Source organism: Podarcis melisellensis (genome assembly GCF_964234715.1).
Source record: "Podarcis melisellensis genome assembly, chromosome: 8".
NCBI classification, from domain to species: domain Eukaryota; kingdom Metazoa; phylum Chordata; class Lepidosauria; order Squamata; family Lacertidae; genus Podarcis; species Podarcis melisellensis.
Window position 1 is genome coordinate 69923144 of NC_138540.1, and position 22355 is coordinate 69945498.

Consider the following 22355-nt stretch of genomic DNA (forward strand, 5'->3'; position numbering starts at 1 on the left):
AGTAGGTTCGGCTGAGAGACTGTGACTGGCTCAAGGTCACCTAATGCACTTCAGGAGTGAGCAGGGATTTGAACACAGAAAAGACTTTTTTTCCATTCTGAAGTGGCTGTTATTTCCCTGCCTACTCCCCGGTACTTGCGACACTGGGCAGTGCCGATGAGTGTGGAGTTTAGGAGAGCTGGATTTTTGAGGGAGGCTGTGCTCAGTGTGGCATCCTGCACTAAGTACCACAAATAAGCTTCGGAGAGTCATTATCCTGATGACTGTCCTGTGCAGCTGAACTGAGCACAGAGCGGCAGAGGGCATGGCCTCCCACTAGTGACCCAACTAACCTAGCTATGGGGCCATGTAGTCCGCCAACTAGGTGGCATTTGCACTATAAAATCTGTCTGCTTCCAGCATTCCACAGAAAGCAGCCTGGGGATCTCCCTTTTCACCGCCCTGCCAGGTAGATGGTATCACTTTGGGCCAAACGGCATCATACGAAATAGATATTGTTGCTGGTTGATGTTTCTGCATTGCTGCTAAATAGCAGCTGCGGTGGTGATGGTGGTAACAGGATTAGGACTGTGGCACACGAGATGGGGAGGGGGCATTTCCTCACTGCAGTGCAGCTGCAAAGAATACCTCGCCACTTCGCCAGAAGCTACTGTTTTTATCACATGCTATTGGAGCTTTCTTATGCAAAAAGCAGCTGAGGGGCTCATTGGGACTGCTGCAGGAGGGAAAGGGTTAAACAGACCTCCCTGTGCATTGTAGCAGTCCCATGGGCATAGCCAAGGGAGGCGGGAGGCAGCTATCACCCAAATGAAGTAAATCAGTAAAAATACTTAACTAACTGAGGTTCTGCCCCCCCCCCAATAAATCCTGGCTGTGCCCATGAGCAGTCCCATTCTGGATTTGATCCCCTGCTCCCCGGTGGCTGGTGTTCATGGGGAAGAAAGTTATCCATGGCTAATAGCCACAGTGGCTGGTCTCTTCCTCCACATCTGGGGGCAGTCGTGCTTCTGAATACCAGTTGCTGGAGACCACAGGAGGGGAGAGTGCTCTGGTGCTTGAACCCCGCTTGCGAGTTTCTAGTAGGCCGTTGTGAGAACAGGATGCTGGAGTAGGTGGGCCATTGGCCTGATTCAGCAGGGTCTTTTTATGTCCTTATGACACCTGAGCTCAAAAGTCGCTATGCTGAATGTTCTTATGCTCTTACGTTCACAAAAGAAACCCAGGGGTGGAGCAAGGTGGGTGATGTGGGGGTGGAGTGCCCCGAATGTCATCTCCGAGGGGGTGACCTTTGGCACACCACCCGCCCATGACTCGTTGGGGGCAGGTGGGGAGCTGCAGCGTTTTGACAGCTCTCACTCCCAGGCTGCTGGAGGAGGCATGCAGGCAGGGAGAGGATGGGAAGGAGTCATGCAAGCAAACGAGCGGAGGCGGGTGGGAAGGAGAGAAGCAGAAGCTCCCTCAAATGTGGACTCAAACCCTGGAATCCCAGAAGAAGCTCAACAATTTTGGCCACCTCTCCCCTTAAAAAAGCTCAACAACTCCCAGCAATGACAACTAGATTTCAATGCTGGTGTGTGACAAGAAATTTTCCACACTGGGCACCACCTGACCTTGCTACGCCACTGAAGAAACCACCACCAGTTCCCATGTTGGGGGCATTGTCTAAACGTAAAGGGACCCCTGACCATTAGGTCCAGTCGTGGCCGACTCTGGGGTTGCGGCACTCATCTCACTTTACTGGCTGAGAGAGCCGGCGTACAGCTTCCGGGTCATGTGGCTAGCAGGACTAAGCTGCTTCTGGCGAACCAGAGCAGGGCACGGAAACGCTGTTTACCTTCCCACCACAGTGGTACCTATTTATCTACTTGCACTTTGACGTGCTTTCGAACTGCTAGGTTGGCAGGAGCAGGGACCAAGCAATGGGAGCTCACCCCGTCGCGGGGATTCGTACCGCCGACCTTCTGATCGGCAAGCCCTAGGCTTTGTGGTTTAACGCACAGCGGGGGGCATTGTCTAGACTCATCCTAAAACATTGAGGTGGGGAGGGAGGGCTACTGTCTGCTCTGCTTGTGGATTTCACTGGGGCATCTGTCTGGCTGTGAGATGCTTAACTGGAACTGGGCCTTTGGCCTGAACCATCAGAATATGTCCTGTGCCTTTATGAACTTACAGCCTTAAGACAGCAGACACTGTGATTTTCGCTTGCTTGCCACGGTGCAGCTTTCCTTCTTTGAAATCCAGGCTTTCCTCTACCCCTTCTCTCTCTCTCTCTTGCTGCTTTACATCATGAAAAAAGGAAAACGTTCCACATTCAGAATAGATGGTGCTTTGCCAGAGTTTTACCCTGGGGAAGAAAGAACGTGCAAAAGAAAAAAAACGGGGGGGGGGGAGGATTGAGTCCAGTATTGTGTCAGTCACAAGGGAGATGCATTCATGCTGGTGTCAGCCAGCGGACATCTGCTCCAGTGTCAGATTGCTGGAGGAGTTGCGGAGCCTGCTAACTTACTCAGAATAACTGATTAGCTTTGAGAGCCCCTTGAAAAGTCTTCGCTGCTCTTAGCCTGACTTCTTTCTGAGACTGAACGGCAAACCTGCCGGGGTTGGCGCACAGGCTAAGCGGCCACATCCCCATTTTACAGAATCTTAGAAACTGTAGAGTTGGAAGGGACCCCAAGGACGATCTTGCCCGACCCCCCCCCCCCAGCAATGCAGGAATCTAAACTAAAGCATCCACAACAGATGGATTTCAGCTGTGGTTTGGTCCTCATTTCTTGCTGGTCCCAGGCATGTTAGCGATGCGTTGAAAACCCGCAAATGCTGCTCCATGCGGTGGAGAGCCGTAGGATGCAGACGTCGACACACAGTGCCAGATTTACATATCAAGGCATATCAAGATAAGATAAAAAACAAATAAAATAAAGCCTACATACAGCAACAGTGTTTTGTGTTGTGTAGGCTCCTGTGGTGTAAGTAATGGGCCCCGCCTGCTAGCCTGCTCCCTAAAATATCACTGATTTGCTCCTTTCTATATATAGGGTGCCTACATTCTGCATATGCAAATGGCTTTAGATACCTATTAGGTCCAGAAATTACCATTTAGCATATATTCAACACAAAAAAAACCAGTGCCAATTTGTTGTTGACAAAGGACAGCTGGACATATAAAGAGCCCCATTACCTTCAGTAGCTTAGGGCCTTGTCAAACCTAAATCTGGCCCTGCTGACACAGGAGAGATTTTGTGGGTCTTGCTCTCAAGGACTTGGTCCTTCCCATCGTTTCCCACATCCCCGCTCGGCTAATGGTGGCGCAGTGTGTCACCACCTCAGCAATTATTCGAGGCTTCGAGCCAACAGGGCATTTGCTCTGCTTGCGAAGGGGGGGGGAGCATGCTCAGGGGAGCATGAGGGCATCTGCTTTCTTTAAAACAAGGCAGGGATCAATACTTTGCAGAGCCCCCACCACAATTCTGACTTGTGTACTCAAAAGGGCGGTGTGGCTGGAGTGAACCCTAAGCAGCAGCCTGAGGTCTCCCATTTCCTATTTCCAAAGAGCCTGTCCAGGGGACGTTCTTAGTCTGCAGGCACCTGCAGAGCTCCACCGTGAGAGCTGATCTCAACTCTGTGGCAGGAATCCGCTGGTATTCAGAATGGAATCCTCCCTGGTCTGTTGATGTTGGCTGCACCCCCTGTCCACTGGAATGTGTTTAGCTGTCTGGGCTTTGCCGCTTTATGCAACAAGACATGTAATTTTAGAATTACAACTCACTCGCACACTCAACTCATTTCCACTTTTGGCTGAAAGGCACTCGTGCTTGTACCGAACGAGCCTGCCCACGAAGAAGGAGTTTAAAAATGGGGGAGAAAAGGACAGAGCTGGCTAGATTGATCTATTTCCCCTTCATGCCAGTTTTGCCTGTCTTCATTCAGAGCATCCCTTTTTGCACTAATCTCTTACTTTTCGTAATGTGAAAATTTGCATTCGATATGACTTTAAAGGAAGTCTATTGAACTTAGGTCTTAAAGGGTGTGACCCTCAAATATGTAATTTATCATAAAGAATATATTTCTAAGTGTGTTTTATCCTAAAACATGCAATCTTTAAATGCCCTTTCATATGTTTTTAAGCCGGTACCTATATTGCAAAATTTAGGCAGATGTGAAACCCAAAGAATAACTACATTCTGATCTGTGTAAGTCACCCAGGAGGTAAAAATTAAGTCAGGACACATTCATGCTGTACATTTTAAGCCCTCTAATACAACTGTTGCAACCATGGAGAGTCATGGGAACTGTAGTTTGCTAAGGGTGCTGAGTGGTAAGTCTGTGAGGCCAGCACCTTCTGCAAACTACGTTTCCCAGGATTCTCCATGACTGTTAAGGTGGCAAAAGAGGGCTTTAAATGTATGGTGAAGGTGTGACCTCAGTTCACTTTCAAATGTGCCCTGCATAAATGTCTCCTGCATCCCTAACGCAACAGTGCGCCTAACGAGGCTGTCCAATCAACCCGGGGAAATCGCACCACTGCTTCCTGTATTTTGCTGCCTGCTGAAGAAATTGCAATGGGAAGCTTGTTTATAGACTCTTAAATGAGATGTTGGTCCATTTAATCTGTTTCTTGTAGTACATAAAAGGCCATTTTATATCCCCCTTGTCTCCCATCTTGTAGCGTCTTCTATCTGATAAAGCTGAAACCATTCCCACCCAGCAGCTTTGCTCAATGTTATTCTAATAGTGCCTCTCTGTGGAAGAGTAACACCCGGAGTAATGATGATGGGAGCATAAATCATCCATCTGTCACCCAGATGAATAAGCATCCATGACAGTCAGTGAAAAACGAATGAATAACAACATAATATGGGGTGGGTGGGGGAATCCACTGAGAAGTTTTCCTGCACTACGCTTTTTTATTTTAATTTTTATGAATGCAAGCGGCTTAGAACTCAGTGGGGTTCCAGTGCCATTCTCTTTTGTTTCCAAGTGGCTCACACTGAAAGACTTCCTAGCATGTTTCTCTTTTCCCTCTGCCAAACCAGAATGCTGAATCATTTTGATGGATTGCCGTCCAGCCTCTGTTTAAACGCTTCCAGGGAAGGAGAGCCCACTGCCTCCCAAGGCATTCTGTTATTTAGGGTTTTTTTTATTTCCTAAAATTTTTACACTACTTGATTGTAAAAATAAAAATAAAAATGCAAAGCAGTTTACAAAAATAATTAAAAAGTAATAATAATAATAATAATAATAATAATAATAATAATAATAATAATAATAATAATAATTTTTATTTATATCCTGCCCTCCCCAGCTGAAGCCGGGCTCAGAGCGGCTAACAACAGTAAAATAACACAACATTCTAAAATCAGTTCATTCTACAATCAGTTCAAATCAAATTAATGGCAACCATTGGGCTAGAGTTCTGTGAGGATTGCCAATACAGTGGTACCTCGGGTTACATATGCTTCAGGTTACAGACTCTGCTAACCCAGAAATATTGCTTCAGGTTAAGAACTTTTCTTCAGGATGAGAACAGAAATCATGCTCTGGCTGCGCCGCGGCAGCAGTAGCCCCATTAGTGGTGCTTCAGGTTAAGAACAATTTCAGGTTAAGAACGGACCTCCGGAATTAATTAAGTACTTAACCCGAGGTACCATTGTAATCCTCTGCAATAAACTAAAAACAGATTAAAATGCACATCAGCATTCGAGATATCCAGATAGGCTTATCTAAATAAAAGTGTTTTTAGCGGATGCTGGAAAGGCTCAGTTGAAGGTACCTGCCTGATATCAATAAGCAGGGAGTTCCAAAGTCTAGGTGTTGCCACACTATAAAAGAGCAGTTTCTATGCTCAATCCAAACACTCTCATACAACTGTGGTGCCTTTTATAAAACAAAATTTGACCAAATGGCAAAGAAGCGATCTTGAGGACTTTTGAACTTATGCAAGATTTTTTTTCAGATGGGTGATTTTGCTATATTCTGTGTGATCTAATGCAGTATCCCCCCCCCCCAATTCCCCTTAGGAACCAGTGAAGATCTCTTCCAAGATTCAGAAGGGCAGGAGGGATCTGAGCCACTTGAAGAACACCAGTTTTCAGACTTGGGAGAGTCTGACGATGACAATGACGACGAGGAAGAGGAGGAGGAAGAGGAAGAGGAGGAGGAAAGCCAAGAGGAGCCACCAGTGAAGCTTTCAGAAATGAAGAACATCTCCCTCCCAGGACATTCTCCAAGAGGTTCTCACTCCGCCCAGGAGAAAGGCACCAGGACAGCATTGTCCATCTTGGAAGATGTTGTCTCCACTAGCAAGCGTGCTGTTCGGCGTCACCAGACCACCTCCTCGGGGCCAGAAACAAAATGGTCGGCTGACAGCACTGAAGTTGCCGTCTGCCACAGCTTCTTGAGACTCCACCGGCCGGTTTTGACCTCCAGTGGACCCGTGGCTTCTTCTGCTGAGAAGGAACCCATTACAAGGCCACAGATGCTCTTAGCGATGGACTTGTCAATCTCCAAAGACACCTCTCTGAGAAGGAAGGGGTCTCCAAGCAAGGACTCTGGCTTTGGCAGTGGTGGCAACAACAACCGTTCCATGTTGGCTAGGAAGCACCTGTTATCCAAAAACGAAATGTCTCCGAAAAGGTTTTCGACAGCTGGAGAAACACCTTCTCTGAGGAGCTTCTCTCCAGCGAGGGGGAGGTCCTCTGGTCACCGAATGTCTCCGAGGAGAGAGGCGTTTCCCCTCCGCAGTCTGTCACCGAGACTTGAGCTCTCGCCCAGCAGGTACATATCTCCGAAAAGAGAGCTGTCGTCGCGAATGTACCTCCCACCAGAGAGAGGCATGTCTCCTGTGAGACATTTGTCTCCAAACAGGGATGTCTCTACAGCCAGATACTTATCCCTGAAGAAGATGTTGTCCCAGAGCTATTCAGAGCCGCCTTCGAGGTACCCGTCCCCAGGAAGAGAGGACTTGCCTTCTCATGGCCAGTCGGCAGCAGATGAAAAAGTTCAAAGCCTGGGTAAAACTCTGCATGGGATCTCGTCTTCAGTGCCTCTACCTCACAGGTCCCTCGGCAAGAATACAGAACTGTATGAAGAACCTAAACTGGTAAGTTCTTCACTGTCGGTCTTCCAAGCAGTGAGTCTGAACCCACAAATCTATAATAATAATAATAATTTTTTATTTGTACCCTGCCCATCTGGCTGGGTTTCCCCAGCCACTCTGGGCGGCTTCCAACAAAGATGAAAGATACACTAAAATGTCACATATTAAAAACTTCCCTGAACAGGGCTGCCTTCAGATGTCTTCTGAATGTCAGGTAGATGATTATTGCTTTGACATCTGATGGGAGGGCGTTCCACAGGGCAGGCGCCACTACCGAGAAGGCCCTCTGCCTGGTTCCCCGTAACTTGGCCTCTCGCAATGAGGGAACCTCCAGAAGGCCCTCGGAGCTGGACCTCAGTGTCCGGACAGAACGATGGGGGAGGAGACGCTCCTTCAGATATACTGGACCGAGGCTGTTTAGGGTTTTAAAGGTCAGCACCAACACTTTGAATTGTGCTCGGAAACATACTGGGAGCCAATGTAGGTCTTTCAAGACCGGTGTTATATGGTCTCGGCGGCCGCTCCCAGTCACCAGTCTAGCTGCCGCATTCTGGATTAGTTGTAGTTTCCGGGTCACCTTCAAAGGTAGCCCCACGTAGAGCGCATTGCAGTAGTCCAAGCGGGAGATAACCAGAGCATGCACCACTCTGGCGAGACAGTCTGCAGGCAGATAGGGTCTCAGCCTACGTACCAGATGGAGCTGGTAAACAGCTGCCCTCGATACAAATTTGACCTGTGCCTCCATGGACAGCTGTGAGTACCAAAATGACTCCCAGGCTGCGCACCTGGTCCTTCAGGGGCACAGTTACCCCATTCAGGACCAGGGAATCCTCCACACCTGCCCACCTCCTGTCCCCCAAAAACAGTACTTCTGTCTTGTCAGGATTCAACTCAATCTGTTAGCCGCCATCCATCCTCCAATCGCCTCCAGACACTCACACAGGACCTTCACTGCCCTCACTGGTTCTGATTTAAAAGAGAGGTAGAGGTAGCGCTAAGGAGAGTTACAGCTGTGAGATCACCACTGTTTAGTGTGTGTGTTTTGGAAGGCGACAGTGTATTTAAAAATAAGAAGGCAGGGAGGGAAGGATAGCCAAATGTAATGGAGAGCAGAGGTCCTTTATCTTTGTCCTCCCTTATTCACCGCCCCCCCATCATTAAATTAAAAAGTCAGTTTATATGTCCACATCAGTGCACTCATTTCTCTATATGCACCAGCCCCATAACCTGAGCCATAGCTCAGTGGTGAAGCATCTGTTCTGCAGGCAGGCAGCCCAGGTTGAATGCCCCACATTTCTGGATAGAGCTGAGTGTGTTCCCTCTCTCAGACCCTGGAGGGCTGTTGCCACTCACTGTAGATCAGGAATAGGGAAATGTAAGGCCAGAGGGCACCGTTCAGCCCAGACACTGAGGTCCAGCTCTGAGGGCCTTCTGGGGGTTCTCTCACTGCAAGAAGTGAAGGGAACCAGGCAGAGGGCCTTCTCGGTAGTGGCACCCGCCCTGTAGTGGCGCCCTCCTATCAGATGTCAGGGAAATAAACTACTATCTGACTTTAAGAAGACATCTGAAGGCAGCCCTGTATAGGGCAGTTTTTGATATCGGATGTTTTACCATGCTTAATGTGTTTAATTTGTTGGAAGCCACCCAGAGTGACTGGGGCAATGCAGTCAGATGGACAGCATATAAATAACATATCATCATCATCATAGACCAGTATTTGGACTCCGTATAATGCAGATTCCCTGGTTCCTAATATGTGTGGGAATGTTTAGGGATGCAGGAGAGGATATATTGTTTGATTATATCCTTTCCAACTTGTGTTAACAAGTTCACAATTTAGCAGAGTAACATTCCCCTTTTTAAACTTACAGCGGATGCGTTTGCTCAGGCTCGGTAAAGCCTCTATAATAACTGTTCTGGTATTTTCCCCTTATTCCCTCATAAAAGATAAGACACGACACAGTCTTCTATAAAAGTATAAAAAAGAGTTTACTCACATTCTGTTCACAAACAGATCCCAGTAGGCAGACTTAGCTTAGAAAAGTAACATACACCTGGAAACTATCTCATAAGGAGACAGTCTCTTTGTCCTCTCTTGGCAGGAAGCCAAGAGAGCATCTTTGGCTAAGCAGATGTTGCTTCTTTGATGCATGTAGTCATAGAGAGAGAGATGGCTGCCCTGCCCTGTGCTTTTGTCATTACCAGCACAGGTGAGGCCACACCCACCTCTAGTCACATGCAGAGGAAGTCTGTCCCAGTTCAGAAGGCAACAGGAAGTTTACCTGCTGGCTGGACAAACATTCCTCCCCATGTGTAAACATGTTCACTCTAGGAATGTTGTACTTGACTGCTCTTGTGTTTCACATCCCACAATATATACCTCCTGTCATTACAGAAGACAGAATCCAGGAGCCCAGCGAGTTCACCGGGCGTCACTCAGCATCACTGCGTCAGGCCTTTGCAATCGCCCCACGACACGCACGCCCATGTCCCGAGCCGGGTGGAAGACTACATCTTTAGCCACCTCCCATTGCACTCCCAGCAGCTACCCCGGAGCCCCTTCCCCATGATCCCAATCGGGGGCATCCAGATGGTCCAGGCAAGGCCCAGCGGCCATCCCGGCTTGGGGCACGGATCAGTGATGTCGCTGCACGCCAGCTACTTCTCCCCCAGCGGTGACACCTCTGAATCGAGCCGAGCGAACGATCCCGGCAAGGTGGCGCAAGGCATCCGAGAAGCTCGCTCCTCATCTGCAACCCCACCGCTTCATAGCAGCAGCTGCTTGGAAGGGACAATAAGGACTAGCGAGCGCCAGCAGAAGGAGGAACACAGGGTGACAGCCAGCACCGAACCCAGCGGCCCAGAGTGGGGAAGCCGTACGCCCAGCCGAGACGGTTCCTGCCCGGAGGATGAGCCTTCGGCCAGTGGGGAAGGCGTCCGGTGGGAGAAGGGGAAGAAACCACGTAGCAGCTCAAACGCCTCCTTGGAACCCCCCTGCACTTTGATCTCGGACTTCCCCTCCCAGACACTGGACAGGAGCAGCAGCGCTGGCTGCCTGCTGGAGCCCTTGTCCTCGAGCCACTCCTCCTCCCAGCCTCCCACCAGGAGAAGGAACCTCTCTGGAGAGCCAGCTCCCCCCACCACAGGGGTACAGAGGAGGAGGAGCCCTCCCTTGGAGCAAGTCAGCTTCAGCCTACTGCAAAGGCAAGTGGATCACAATACAGGAAGTGCTTGAGCCCTCCCTCCCAGCTTTTGACCCCGGCTTCCCCATAAGATCAACAAAGCTTTGTCAGTGCGATTGGTTTTCGAATAATCATTGCTAAAGGAAAAGGAACGAAAAGACCCAATGCTCTAGCATACGACCAAACCCACGGAGACTGTTGCTGGTTCTCTCTCTCTCTCTCTCTCTCTCTCTCTCTCTCTCTCTCTGTTTCAGTCTGCTATTATTTCCATCGTAATTGTGTGCCTTTTTCTAGACTTTCATTTGCGTGTGTGTGCGTGCGTGTGTTTTGGTTGTTGCTTGAAATGCACCGACAAATTGAAGCTATGAATTTATTGTTATTGTTTTATTGTTATTGCTTTCTTTTATCAGAAAGGGGCTTATTCTTAGAGCGTGTCTCCATTCCCCACGATGAGGTCTTGTCTCAACCACATGCAGACATGTGGAAAGAGTTGAGAAGAATTTCCAATGGATGCACTGAAAAGCTTTTTCTTTTTCTTTTTAAAGGAAAACAAACACCTCTTCAAAGAGATTGGCTGAATTTATTTTTTTTAGGGGAGGGGGACAACCACCACCTCTCTCATGTACAGACAGGTACAACCTGCCCCCACCCCACAACGACCGCACCCCTTATTTATTACTTGCTTTATTTAACATGTGGCAAAGTGTTTTATAATTATTCCTTTTATTATTTGCATTACTCTGGTTGCCTCTAAATGTGCTTTAAAGACAGATGTGACTGCTTTAATTTGGAAGAAGAAGAAGAAGAAGAAGAAGAAGAAGAAGAAGAAGAAGAAGAAGAAGAAGAAGAAGAAGAAGAGAGGAATGTTTACCCTCCGATTGTAACTGAAACTAGCACTTGTTTTCTATGGGGAGGCCCTGATGGTGATAAAAGGTAATCTCTCCAAAACAAAGAAAGAATCTCAGAATGTGCCTCCCCCCCCCCCCCGTACAAATTACCCGCCCAAGCACTTTTTTTTTTAAAGGGACACGCACATAAGGAAAAGGTCCCTCTACCCTGCCCCACAAAGGGAAATAAAAAAGAGAAATTGCAAGAAAATAGGAATATATTGAATGTAAAAATAAAAAAATAATGTTCTGGGAATGGTAGATCTTTGCTTTCTGACCACCATTCTTGCTTTAATACTGACATTCTGTGACCTGGCTGCTGCTTTGACTGATACGCACAATCTCCAAGGGGTGCCTTTTGCCAGCCGCTAGATGGTAGGGGCTTGGCTGTCATCCCTGTGGATCCTGCCCTTTGGAAATCTGCTCTCTAGTTGGAGATCTTTTGTTTTTGCTTTTAATTTCTCTCTCCCCCCCCCCAAATGAATGTTTTGGGAGGGAGGAAACACCTTCTCTTATCACACATTTGGACATTCTAAGAGTAAAATAGAAATAAGTTGCTTACTGATCTGGACTACAACTCCCATCAGCCCCAGCCAGCATGGCTAATGGTCAGGAGTGATGGGAGTTGGAGTCCAGCAACATTTGGAGCGCCACAGATTTCCCACCCAGCCCAGAAATCAAGGCTGAGTTCATTCTTGCCTCGTTACCACCCTGAACCATATCTGCATTCCCAGTTCTGCTACTGGTCCTAGATGTGCCCTATGTCTATCAAATCAGCCATGTATTCAACTGCATAGAGTCCACAAAGAAGTAATTAAGGGCTTTTGTTTTGTTTTCTTTTTTTTGCATACTGTTATCTTCCCCCCTCCCCATTTAATGGAATAACTGCAAATGTTAGTCTACTTTATGCAAAGGTCCCAGTGAATTTCCATTGAGCTGTTTGCATTTCAGATCAATAGGTTGCAATGAATGGTGTTTTAGCAAAGGGGCAGAGAAGAATACAGTGGCTCCAATGGCTAACCAACCTGGTGTCACCTATAGAAAGATCAGGGCCAGAGCCATACAGGTCTTTTAATATATACACACTGCATTTAATAGCAGACGTTTACTCTAATTGAGAGCAAGCTTGCTTATTTGGAGAACGTCTTGCTCTGGGTCGAGTCTGTACTCACAGTTTTTGAAATTAACTAGGCAAAATGAATCAGTTCCACAAATATTTAACCAATGGGCCAGTCCTTTCTGAGATGTTCCCATTTATTATGCGCATGCTCCACACAACAATGTCCTGAACAATATTTTTATTTTAAGCAGGCATGGAAAGCCATGAACTGTTGCCAAGGCATAGCTGAATAACGTGGAATGGATGGGGCTTTGAGTTGAATAATCTTCTGCGATGTATCATTTCATTTTTGTGTTGTGTTGAATAGTTTTGGTGGAGCTCTTTTGATTTTCTTTGGTCAAAATGATGTTGTGACTGACATGATGTGAAGGTGACCAAACTGACGCTGGGATTTCCCTGGAAAACTCCATTCACAGCGGACAGTGTTCTGTTTTGTTTTCCCCTGGGTTTACTTCTGCTTCCAATACCTCTTTCAGTGCTAAGGGCCGGAAAGATCTTGCTTATAGAGTCTGCACTGGCATCCGGTACCTAACCCGAGACTTCATTGAAGGTCCAATACAATCCCCTTTGTCAACAGGTCATGGGGATGAACATCAATCACTGAGTTAAAGTCTGGCTCCAATGGAAATTGGTATCATGGTCATGATACCTTCAAAAGATTCAGAATGGCACCCATCAACTTAATGGAATGAGCAAAGCCTGGACCAGAACGTCGGTGGTCATTGTCGAAAAGCTGCACCTTGTCTCTGCCATGACTTTGAATTCCAGGTGGTTGATTTCCCCCTCATCCCCTCCTTCCTTTCTCCTCCCCCCCTTAACCAGCTAGTCATGCAGCTCTTTTAGGACCAAATGGTTTTCGGTATTGAGCCTCCCCTGGGCATTTGCTCTTCAATTATCCATTCACGCTCTGGTTTTGTTTTGAGGCTAGATCAAATGCAACCTGGTGCTCAGTTTTCAGCCTTTGGATTGAACTCTGCTTTGGGTGCATTGGACAGGATCTGTTCTGATGACATCTGCAAACAACCCGGAGCTAATAACAATAATAACCTTCTGGGTATGTTTACCTATTGCTCTCGAACCTTTCTTAATCCTCTGTGAGGCAAGCACTGCAAATGTAAATAGTGTCATCTAGGGGGGTATTTGCATCTGGGGTAGAAAGGACAGGACAGCCCAGGACCCCAATGCTGTTTGAATAGGCTGGCAGACTAGACACCATGCAAAGCTCTGTAGCTTTAGATGGCAACATCCACTGCAGAGGACTCTACTTGAACTCTTCCTTTCACTTTCTGGTTGGGATCTGCAAAGTGCCTAGATCCTGAGTATTTATGCCGGTGTATCTGCCTGCAGCAACCTTTTGCCCTTTCTGTAACAACCACTCTCTCCAGTGGTGTTGCTGGACATAGAAGAAACCATGCCACAATGGGTGGCAGTTGCGAATGCAGAAATTGACCTCTTTCTTTTTTTGCCAGGGTAGCTTTTGCATTTCCATATAAATTGAAGCCACAGTTGGCAGAGGTCTCACATGGCAAAGAAGCTTTGTGATGCAAGCAAACCAATGGATGCAACAATCTCCTTCCACCCATCGCAAGTCTCCTGAATGTCTCTGGGGCATTTCCTGGTGGCCTGTCTAATTGCACTGGCTGGCCAGGTGGAGCTGGCTCTCCTTAGGGCAAGATGCTAAACAAACTAAGGGCTCAAACTGCAAGGTGCTGAGCACTCCAGGCAGACCTAGCAAAGCCTTAAGAATGTGCTTTACCTCAAGCACTTAACTTGCCCCACTGAAGGTAAAGTCCTGAGCCCATCACAAAGTCCCTGCGTGGTTCCCGTGGTGTGGTGCTATAACAGAAGCCTGCAGTCATGTGTCAAATATGTTGCTAGACCTGACATTTCCTGCCATTCATTATTTTGCTGTTGTTGGAAGGTTTATTTTTCAGAGATCAAATTTTAATCTCTCTCCTCCGCCCCTCACCCTTGCAAACCACCCTTCCCAAAGCTGCAATCCTATATGCACTTTCTTGGGAGTAAATCTTACCCAGCATAGTGATATTTTCTTCAGAGTAAGCATGTGAAATATTGGGCTGCACTTTCCATAGGTTACTTCTGCAATTGCTTTCTATTTTGATCTAGCTTTGCATAGCTTAAAAAAGAAGAAAAGAAAAGAAAAACACTTGTAAAACTATTTTTATTATTAATTTTTTTTGCAAATTCTGGGTACTGTTATCCCTTGGCTAAGTCAGACCTTCTTAGTTATTATTATTACTGGCTGAGACAAGACCTCTATATTTTGGTTACTTGAGCATCTCTCCTATTTTTATCCCTTTTCAGCCCAAAGAGACAAAGGAAATTATTTTGAAATGTTGATGGCATCCGTGAGAGTTGATCGCTTTTTATTTTTGGAGCACTTTATTCCTAGATTTATAATCTGTGAAGGACTTTTCCTCTATATTTAAGCACCTTCCTGGTTTCCCAGTGTTCTGAGAATCAGTAATTAATTACTTCTTTTACTATGTAACCCTATGCAGGTTTATTCAGAAGTAAATTCCACGGTGCTCATTGGGACTTTCTCCCAAGTAAGCGTGCATAGGATTAGTAGCAGAAAGCCATTTGGAATGTCAGTTTCAGGCCAGAGCTCAAAACAGTTGGTCACCTACCTAGCAGTCTGGGTTAAACTGTAATTGACTTCAGAAAGTGAGCCATCTTGGGTATAACATCACAGCATGGTTTGCTCTAACTGCAACTTAAAGTGCAATACCATACACGGTTGCTCTGAGACTTAGTCCAGATGTAGAGGAAAACCATGGTTTGTGGAATTGCCGTCTTTCCTTCACTTTCCCTGAGAATTCATAGCCATTACGCCCCCCCCCCCGAAAAGCAGACTCTTGACAAGAGGCCCAAGCTATGGTTTGTTGGTTCAGAAATAAACACCCTCTCAAACAGTACTTTCATATCTCAGTGTGGAAGCCACTAGCAAACCATTGTTTGTTGGATGGCATGGGTTTAGACATCTTGAAAAACCATGGTTTGCTGGTAATTCTGAATCATCTCTATGGGACATCCCAGGGATTTAAAATCTGTTGAATAGTCCACAAGCCAGTACAGTTTAAGTCATTGTATGTAAGCCAAATGAATCCCTTGGCTAGGATATCCACAAGGCTCTGATAAATGCTTGGACCAGGCATAGGCAAACTCTGCCCTCCAGATGTTTTGAGACTACAAATCCCATAACCCCCGACCATCGGTCCTGTTAGCTAGGGGTGATGGGAGTTGTAGTCCCAAAACATCTGGAGGGCCGAGTTTGCCTATGCCTGGCTTGGACTTTCCCAAGGTTAAATCATGGCTGCCGCATTCAGTTCTGTGATGGCCAATACTCCATCCATCAACCATTCTACGTTGCAATACCTATGGTAGCTTCTGCTGACCTGTGATTCCAAGGGCCGTTTTCTGACAGATTTATGACTCAATCTAACTTTATTTTAGACTGAATCCCCTCCTCCCCCCGCCCTTTATATTTAAGAAGATAGTCTTCAAAAAATGAGAAACCTCAAGGAACATAGAAAGCTGCCTTATACTGAGTCAAACCTGTCCATCCAGCTCAGTACTGTCTTCCTAGCTCTCCAGGGTTCCAGGTAGGGGACAACTCCCAGCCATACCTAGAAATGTTGAGGATTGAATTTGGGACCTTCAGCATTCAAAGCAGATACTTTCCCACTGAGTTAATGGACTTTCCCAAAGAGAGCACATTTGCTGTTTATATCTGTGATTGGCTCTCGAGACTTTGACATTATTATCAGTGCTATCTTTCTAAAAAGAGAGGTGCCAGAACTCACCTTGTTCTCTTGTAATGACAATGGTGCCTACCTAGAGAGGTGTCAGAACTGAGTTTAGGCAAGTTCTGGCTGAAGAAAAGCCTCAAATAATAATAATATTACAGTCGCACCTTGGAAGTTGAACAGAATCTGTTCCGGATCTCTGTTCGACTTCCAAAACATTCGGAAACCAAAGCACAGCTTCTGATTGGCTGCAGGAAGCTCCTGCAGCCAATCGGAAGCCCTGTCAGATGCTCGGGTTCCGAAGAACGTTTGCAAACCGGAACACTCACTTCCGGGTTTGTGGCGTTTGAAAGCCAAAACGTATGAGAGTACCAAGGCGTTCAGGGTCCAAGGTACAACTGTATTATTTTAAAGTAAGAAATAACAGAATAACAGAAACTGAATTGAAATCCCCACTACATTTGAGATGAAATTGCCCAGATTATTGTAAATGGATTTTATTTAATTTTTTACTGGAGGAGACCGTGGCAGGAACCACAATATATTCCAGGAAAAGTGACCCAACTGATTTGGCCTCTGCACTCTTTAACCTTGAGAGCGACCTTTTACATTTCCCTGATATGCCCTCACTCACAGAACGCAGCCCAGTGATTCTTCATAAGCGAGAACCTCTTGTTTTTCTGTGTCTGGCTTTGCCAACTTTGGCCATCATTTTTTTTATTAAAAAAAAATACAATGCCAAGTCATTGCAATTGGCTTTTAAAAAGCATTCAAGCAATATGTTCTGGATACCGACAAACCATTTATGAGCTAAGCATGAAGCATTGTGATCTAGCCCTTCTACAATCTCTCCCCCTCAATGTGTTCCTCACTTTTATTCCCAACCCCTAACATACACTTGATTTTTATTGTCTGCGTTCCTTATGGATTTTTTGCCCTCCTGTTATTGCACAGTATTTGTGAATTTTAAAAGGTAAAATGTTTTTAAATAAATACCAAATTTGGGTCCTAACGATGACATAAAACAAGTTTTCATTATTGAGATATTATGGCACTTATGCTCACTTTAGTAAATGTAATGTAAAATATTAATAATATTGATGATGTGTACGCAAATTTAATATACATGGTCTCATGTAAGATAAATATTTGCCTTTTTTTCTAAAAGGTGTATGTATTCTGTAAGTGGAATAGTCTTTAGAAAGTTTCTATATGTTCTTTAAAAAAAATGGCAATACATTCCAAAAAAGGTACTGTAAATATGTACAGACTCAGAGTACAGTGTAATTTGGTAGTTTTGCCTGTAATTTTATTTTAAATTCAGTTTCTACACTTGCATCTTGCAATGTCTGTATGGTTATAAGAGTGCAAAGCAAAAAAAAAAAATGCAGGTAAAAAGCACAGAACATAATGTTAAGGAAAAAAAGAGAAAAAAATACTCAGCATTTGATGTTTGTGAACTTTATTGTAAATGACATCTGTACTGTGAATGAAAAAAAAAGTTTTTACACGTATATTGCCTTTACTACAGTTCAGATTGTCTATTCAGTCTGAGCCTATTTTTTAAAAAAACAGCACGTTGGAATAAATTTTAAAGTCCCAACATATCACTAGCAGCCTCTCTGTGGTCATTTATTTGCTAGAATGATTTAGGGGGTGTTTCCTGGTTTCAGGTATCTGCAGAAACACTGCAAAGTTTCCTTGGCATCGAACACGCTCATCTCATAAGCACAAGGATTTGCACAATAGAACTTTGCACCTTCTCCAAATCTATTACAGTGGATTGGAGGGGCAGAACAGATTTAGGGGCTGCAAGAGAAAAAGAGGAGGGTGGAAGCTCGGTCGCGTACAGGTTGCAGGTCCCACTTATCATAAGTTCATACTTTATGCTTGTTTCTCAACCCAGAGACCCATATTAATACTTTACATGGTGAACTTTTAGGGTTTATTTCAAGTCCCACCAATGGGGGTGTGAAGATCACTTCCTCCCTTGGTCAAAATGAATGCTGATGGCTTTCCGCATGGGGGAGCTCTGAGCATACTTCAAGTCTGCACAGCCGACAAATCTGATAAACTGAATTATCTTTCAGTTCCTCCTTCCAGCATTCACAGACTTCTCTCTGGAAAGATAACAGGGAGAGAGGCGTGCAGATATTTTGCTGAAGCTCAGAGCATCCTGGAGCTGTGTGATGATTGGTAATCACCCTGCTTCTTGGGGATGAAACCGAAGCAGTTCCATCCTCAGTTTCACCTTAAAATTTGGGAGGGAGGGCGTTATATGATCAGAGATGCTGCCCAGGATATTTGTGTTTCAGGCTTGCAAAGAGCTGGTGGTTTCTTTTTCTGGGATGCAAATGGCAATGGCAAATTACATTCAAGAGCACTCAGTGCATCAGAGTAATGCAATCTCAACAACACGAGTGCTAGGGATGTGAACCATGCTGTTAAACACCACCACAGTCTTCACAAGAGGTCCCAGATTCCAGGGCTTCCAGGCACTCCCCAGGGTTGTGTTTCCATTGAGAAGATCAAGCCACAGCAGAGGCTAGTGTCTTTAAGAAATCATCTTCTTCTTTGGCAATCACTCGTAGCCGAGTAAGATTGTCTTCCATGAACACGATTTTAACAATGAGTCCGTAAGTGACTGTGGAGGCCAATTCTGGATCCACACGTCCTTCCACAGTGAGGACATTGGTTTCCGGGCGGGAGTTAATCACGGTGTGGATTTGCCAAGCGTGCCTTCCTCTTAGCACATTTCTCCCTTTCATCCTGAGTTTGAGTGTCTTCAAAGCCCATGACACCTTTGGTAAAGGCTGTTCTCCAATTGGAGCGCTTGCAGGCCAGCGTTTCCCACTTGTTGGTGTTTATACTACATTTTTAAAAACTTGCCTAAGACAGTCTTTAAACCTCTTTTGTTGACCACCAGCATTACGCTTTCCATTTTTAAGTTCGGAATAGAGTAGATGCTTTGGGAGACGATAATCAGGCATCCACACAACATGACCAGTCCAACGAAGTTGATGTTGAACAATCATTGCTTCAACACTGGTGATCTTTGCTTTTTCCGGTATACTGGTATTAGTTCGCCTGTCTTCCTAAGTGAAGTGTAAAAAATTTTTGGAGACACCGTTGATGGAATCTTTCGAGGAGTTGGAGATGGTGTTTATAAGTGGTCCATGTTTCACAAGCATGTAGTAGTAGATTGGTAGTACAATCGCTTTGTAAACAAGCATTTTGGTTTCCCTGCAAATGTCCCAGTCCTCAAGCACTCTGCACTTCAATCGGGAGAAAGCCTCACTCGCAGAACTCAGGAGATGCTGGATTTCAGCATCAACATTGGCCTTGTGGAATATGATGTGTTGACACATATATACACTTGGAAATCTGCAATGGAGGGGGTGCAGAACATTATACCCCATGAGTGTCGATTTCATAGCTTCAGCAAGCTTGGGTTCAAAGTTTCTTTGGATTCCAGTCTCATAGTGCAGTCTCCTCCAGCCAGCACCATATGCAGTTCTGCTTTGTTCTCCTCCTTCCCAGCACATCTTTTGCAAAACACAAACAAACCCAAGCATCCCATAAAATGACACTTTTCCCTGTCACCCCCCCTCTCTCTCACCATCACCTTGGCAACTGTTATGTAGTGTAGTTTCACCCTGGGCCAACAGGGGGATACTGTATATAGTTTTCACTCAGGTCTGTAGATAGTTTTCACTCAGGTCTGCGGCAGTTATTTTAGGCGGGAACTCTGGGCTGTGGTCGTTACAATGTTGACAGCCGGCTGCCTATAAAAGCAGGCTGGCTGAGCTGTTTGCAGTCAGTTCTATTCCAGCTTACAAAATAAAGAGCTACTTGAAGAAATCGCTGTGCCGGCTGCTATGTCAACCCACAACTTAATACTGGCGACGAGGATGGGATTGATGGACATCAGAGCACAGCCAGATGCAGTCAGCCTCTGAACTGAGCTGAATCACTGAGCTGAATCACAGAGCGAAATCACTGAGCGAACTCACTGGGCAGAACCAATTCAGAGCTGACTGTTCTGGCTAGAGCACTGTGTTCCATCCATCGCCCTTCACGCCGGCATCGGAATCATGGCTTCACTTGTGCCTCTACTGCCGTTTGCGCCAGCCTCTGAATCATGGGACTCCTACCTCGCTCGGTTCGACTGCTACCTCCAAGCCAACGAGCTGACAGCAGTATCAAAGGATCGGAAGCGGGGCCTATTCCTCAGCCTCTGTGGGCCTGAGGTGTTTGAGACGGCCCGAGCATTGGTTGCGCCTGAAGCAGTCCAGGCAACACCATGGGACACGATCCAAGAGAAGCTCCGCAACCACTACGCACCAAAGCCGTCCAAGATTGCTGCCCGCCATGCGTTCTACCACCGGAACCAGGCAGAGGGGGAGTCAATCAACAACTACACCACCGCCCTGCGACAGGCTGCAATGCACTGTGAGTTCCGAGACTTAGACGATGCCCTGATGGATCGAATCGTCTGCGGGGTCCGGGACATCCATCTGCAACGGCGTCTCCTAGCCAAGCCAGACCTCACGCTACAGAAAGCCATTGAGGAGGCTGTGGCCTCAGAAGCTGCTGAACGCTCCGCCCAGGAGATCCGCAAGTCCAGCAGCCCGCGTCTTGCTAGGGAGCCAGTTCTGGTGCATCATGAAGAGGCCAGCAGTGATGAGGCATCCTCCAGTGAAGACGATGACGTGCACCAGACAAAGCGGGAGCGCAGGAAGTTCCAACAGAAGTCCAAGGGCCAACCGGAATGTGCCGGCTGCGGAGGCAACCATTCCCGTGCCAAGTGTCGATTCAGAGACGCCATCTGTAGGAAGTGTTCCAGAAGGGGCCACATCGCTAAGGTCTGCCGATCGGCTCCGTCTGACACCCCCCCTTCATTGACTCGCAAGTCCAAGTCTTCACTCCAGTCTGCCAAGGAAAGTTGTTTCGCTCTCACCAACTGCCGCTGCCCGTCTGGAACCACGATTGGCCAAACCGACTCGCCTACGCGACGCAAGCTGAACGTCACGGTGCTCATTGAAGGAGCTCCATGTGACATGGAGATCGACACCGGGTCTGCCCTGTCCATCATGTCATGGAGCACCATCAAAAGACTGGTACCCAGAGTGTCCAAGAGGCAACTCAACTCTCACCGCGTACACCTGAGAGACTACCAGGGAAACGACATTCCCGTGGTAGGCGTTGGCCGGTTCCGGATCGCCTTCAAGGATTTTTCGGGCCTGCTCCGGTTGGTGGTGGTCGAAGGTCAGCGGCCAAGCCTCCTAGGGCTAGACTGGTTTGATGCCCTCGGCCTGGAAGTCACCGGCATCAACTGCATCTCTACCGCAGAGACTGAGGGTCTGGTCAAAGACTTTGCCGAGGTTTTTGACGGCACCTTGGGGCAATATACAGGTACGCCCATCTCCTTTAGCCTTGATCCACAAGTCGCCCCCATCAAGCTAAAGCCACGCCGGGTTCCCTTTGCTCTCAAGGCTAAGGTGGACGAACAACTGGACAAACTGATTGCCCAAGGAGTTTTGGAGCCGGTTGACCACGCCAAGTGGGAAACCCCCATCGTCACGCCTGTCAAGCCAGATGGGTCGGTGAGAATCTGCGCTGACTACAAGTGCACGATCAACAAGGCACTTCAGCAGCACGCTTATCCGGTTCCTGTTGTCCAACACCTGCTGCATTCCCTGGGTGAGGGTAAGGTCTTCGCTAAGCTGGACCTTGCCCAAGCATATCAACAACTGCCAGTTGATGATGCCACTGCTGAAGCCCAGACGATCGTCACCCACCGGGGGGCATTCCGTTGCCGCCGGTTGCAGTTTGGGGTGAGTGTGGCTCCTGGCATCTTCCAAAGCCTTATGGAGCGTCTCCTGCAAGGGCTTCCGGGCGTGGTACCATATTTTGATGACGTCTTGGTGTCTGCAGACTCACACCAGCAGCTGTTCGAGCGCCTCCGTGCCGTGCTGACCAGGTTCCAAGAGGCCGGGCTCAAGGTAAAGAGGGAGAAGTGCCAGATCGCCGTTCCACAGGTAGAGTTCCTGGGCTATCTTATCGATGCCTCCGGCCTTCACCCAACCACATCCAAGATCCGCGCTATCCAGCAGGCCCCCACCCCAAAGAACAAAACGGAGTTGCAGGCATTCCTGGGGCTGCTGAACTTTTATAACATGTTCCTGCCCCACAAAGCCACAGTGGCTGAGCCTCTTCACCGACTCCTTAGCACTAAGACGCCTTGGGCCTGGGGTCATCGGGAGACGGCGGCCTTCAACGCGGTCAAGGCTCTCCTTT

The 22355-nt window shown here is 47.0% G+C and overlaps 1 protein-coding gene across 6 annotated transcripts in view; it reads left to right on the top strand.

The window, feature by feature from the left end:
* HIVEP3 (HIVEP zinc finger 3) overlaps positions 1-15148 on the top strand; it is a 121004-nt gene extending 105856 nt beyond the window's left edge. For all 6 annotated transcript variants that reach the window (XM_081920474.1, XM_081920479.1, XM_081920476.1 and 3 more), the window contains 2 exons: positions 6018-7099; positions 9492-15148. In XM_081920474.1, the coding sequence (XP_081776600.1) occupies positions 6018-7099; positions 9492-10331 (1922 nt within the window). In that variant the 3' untranslated portion in view covers positions 10332-15148. The remainder of the gene's footprint in view (positions 1-6017; positions 7100-9491) is intronic.
* Positions 15149-22355: the final 7207 nt, after the last annotated feature.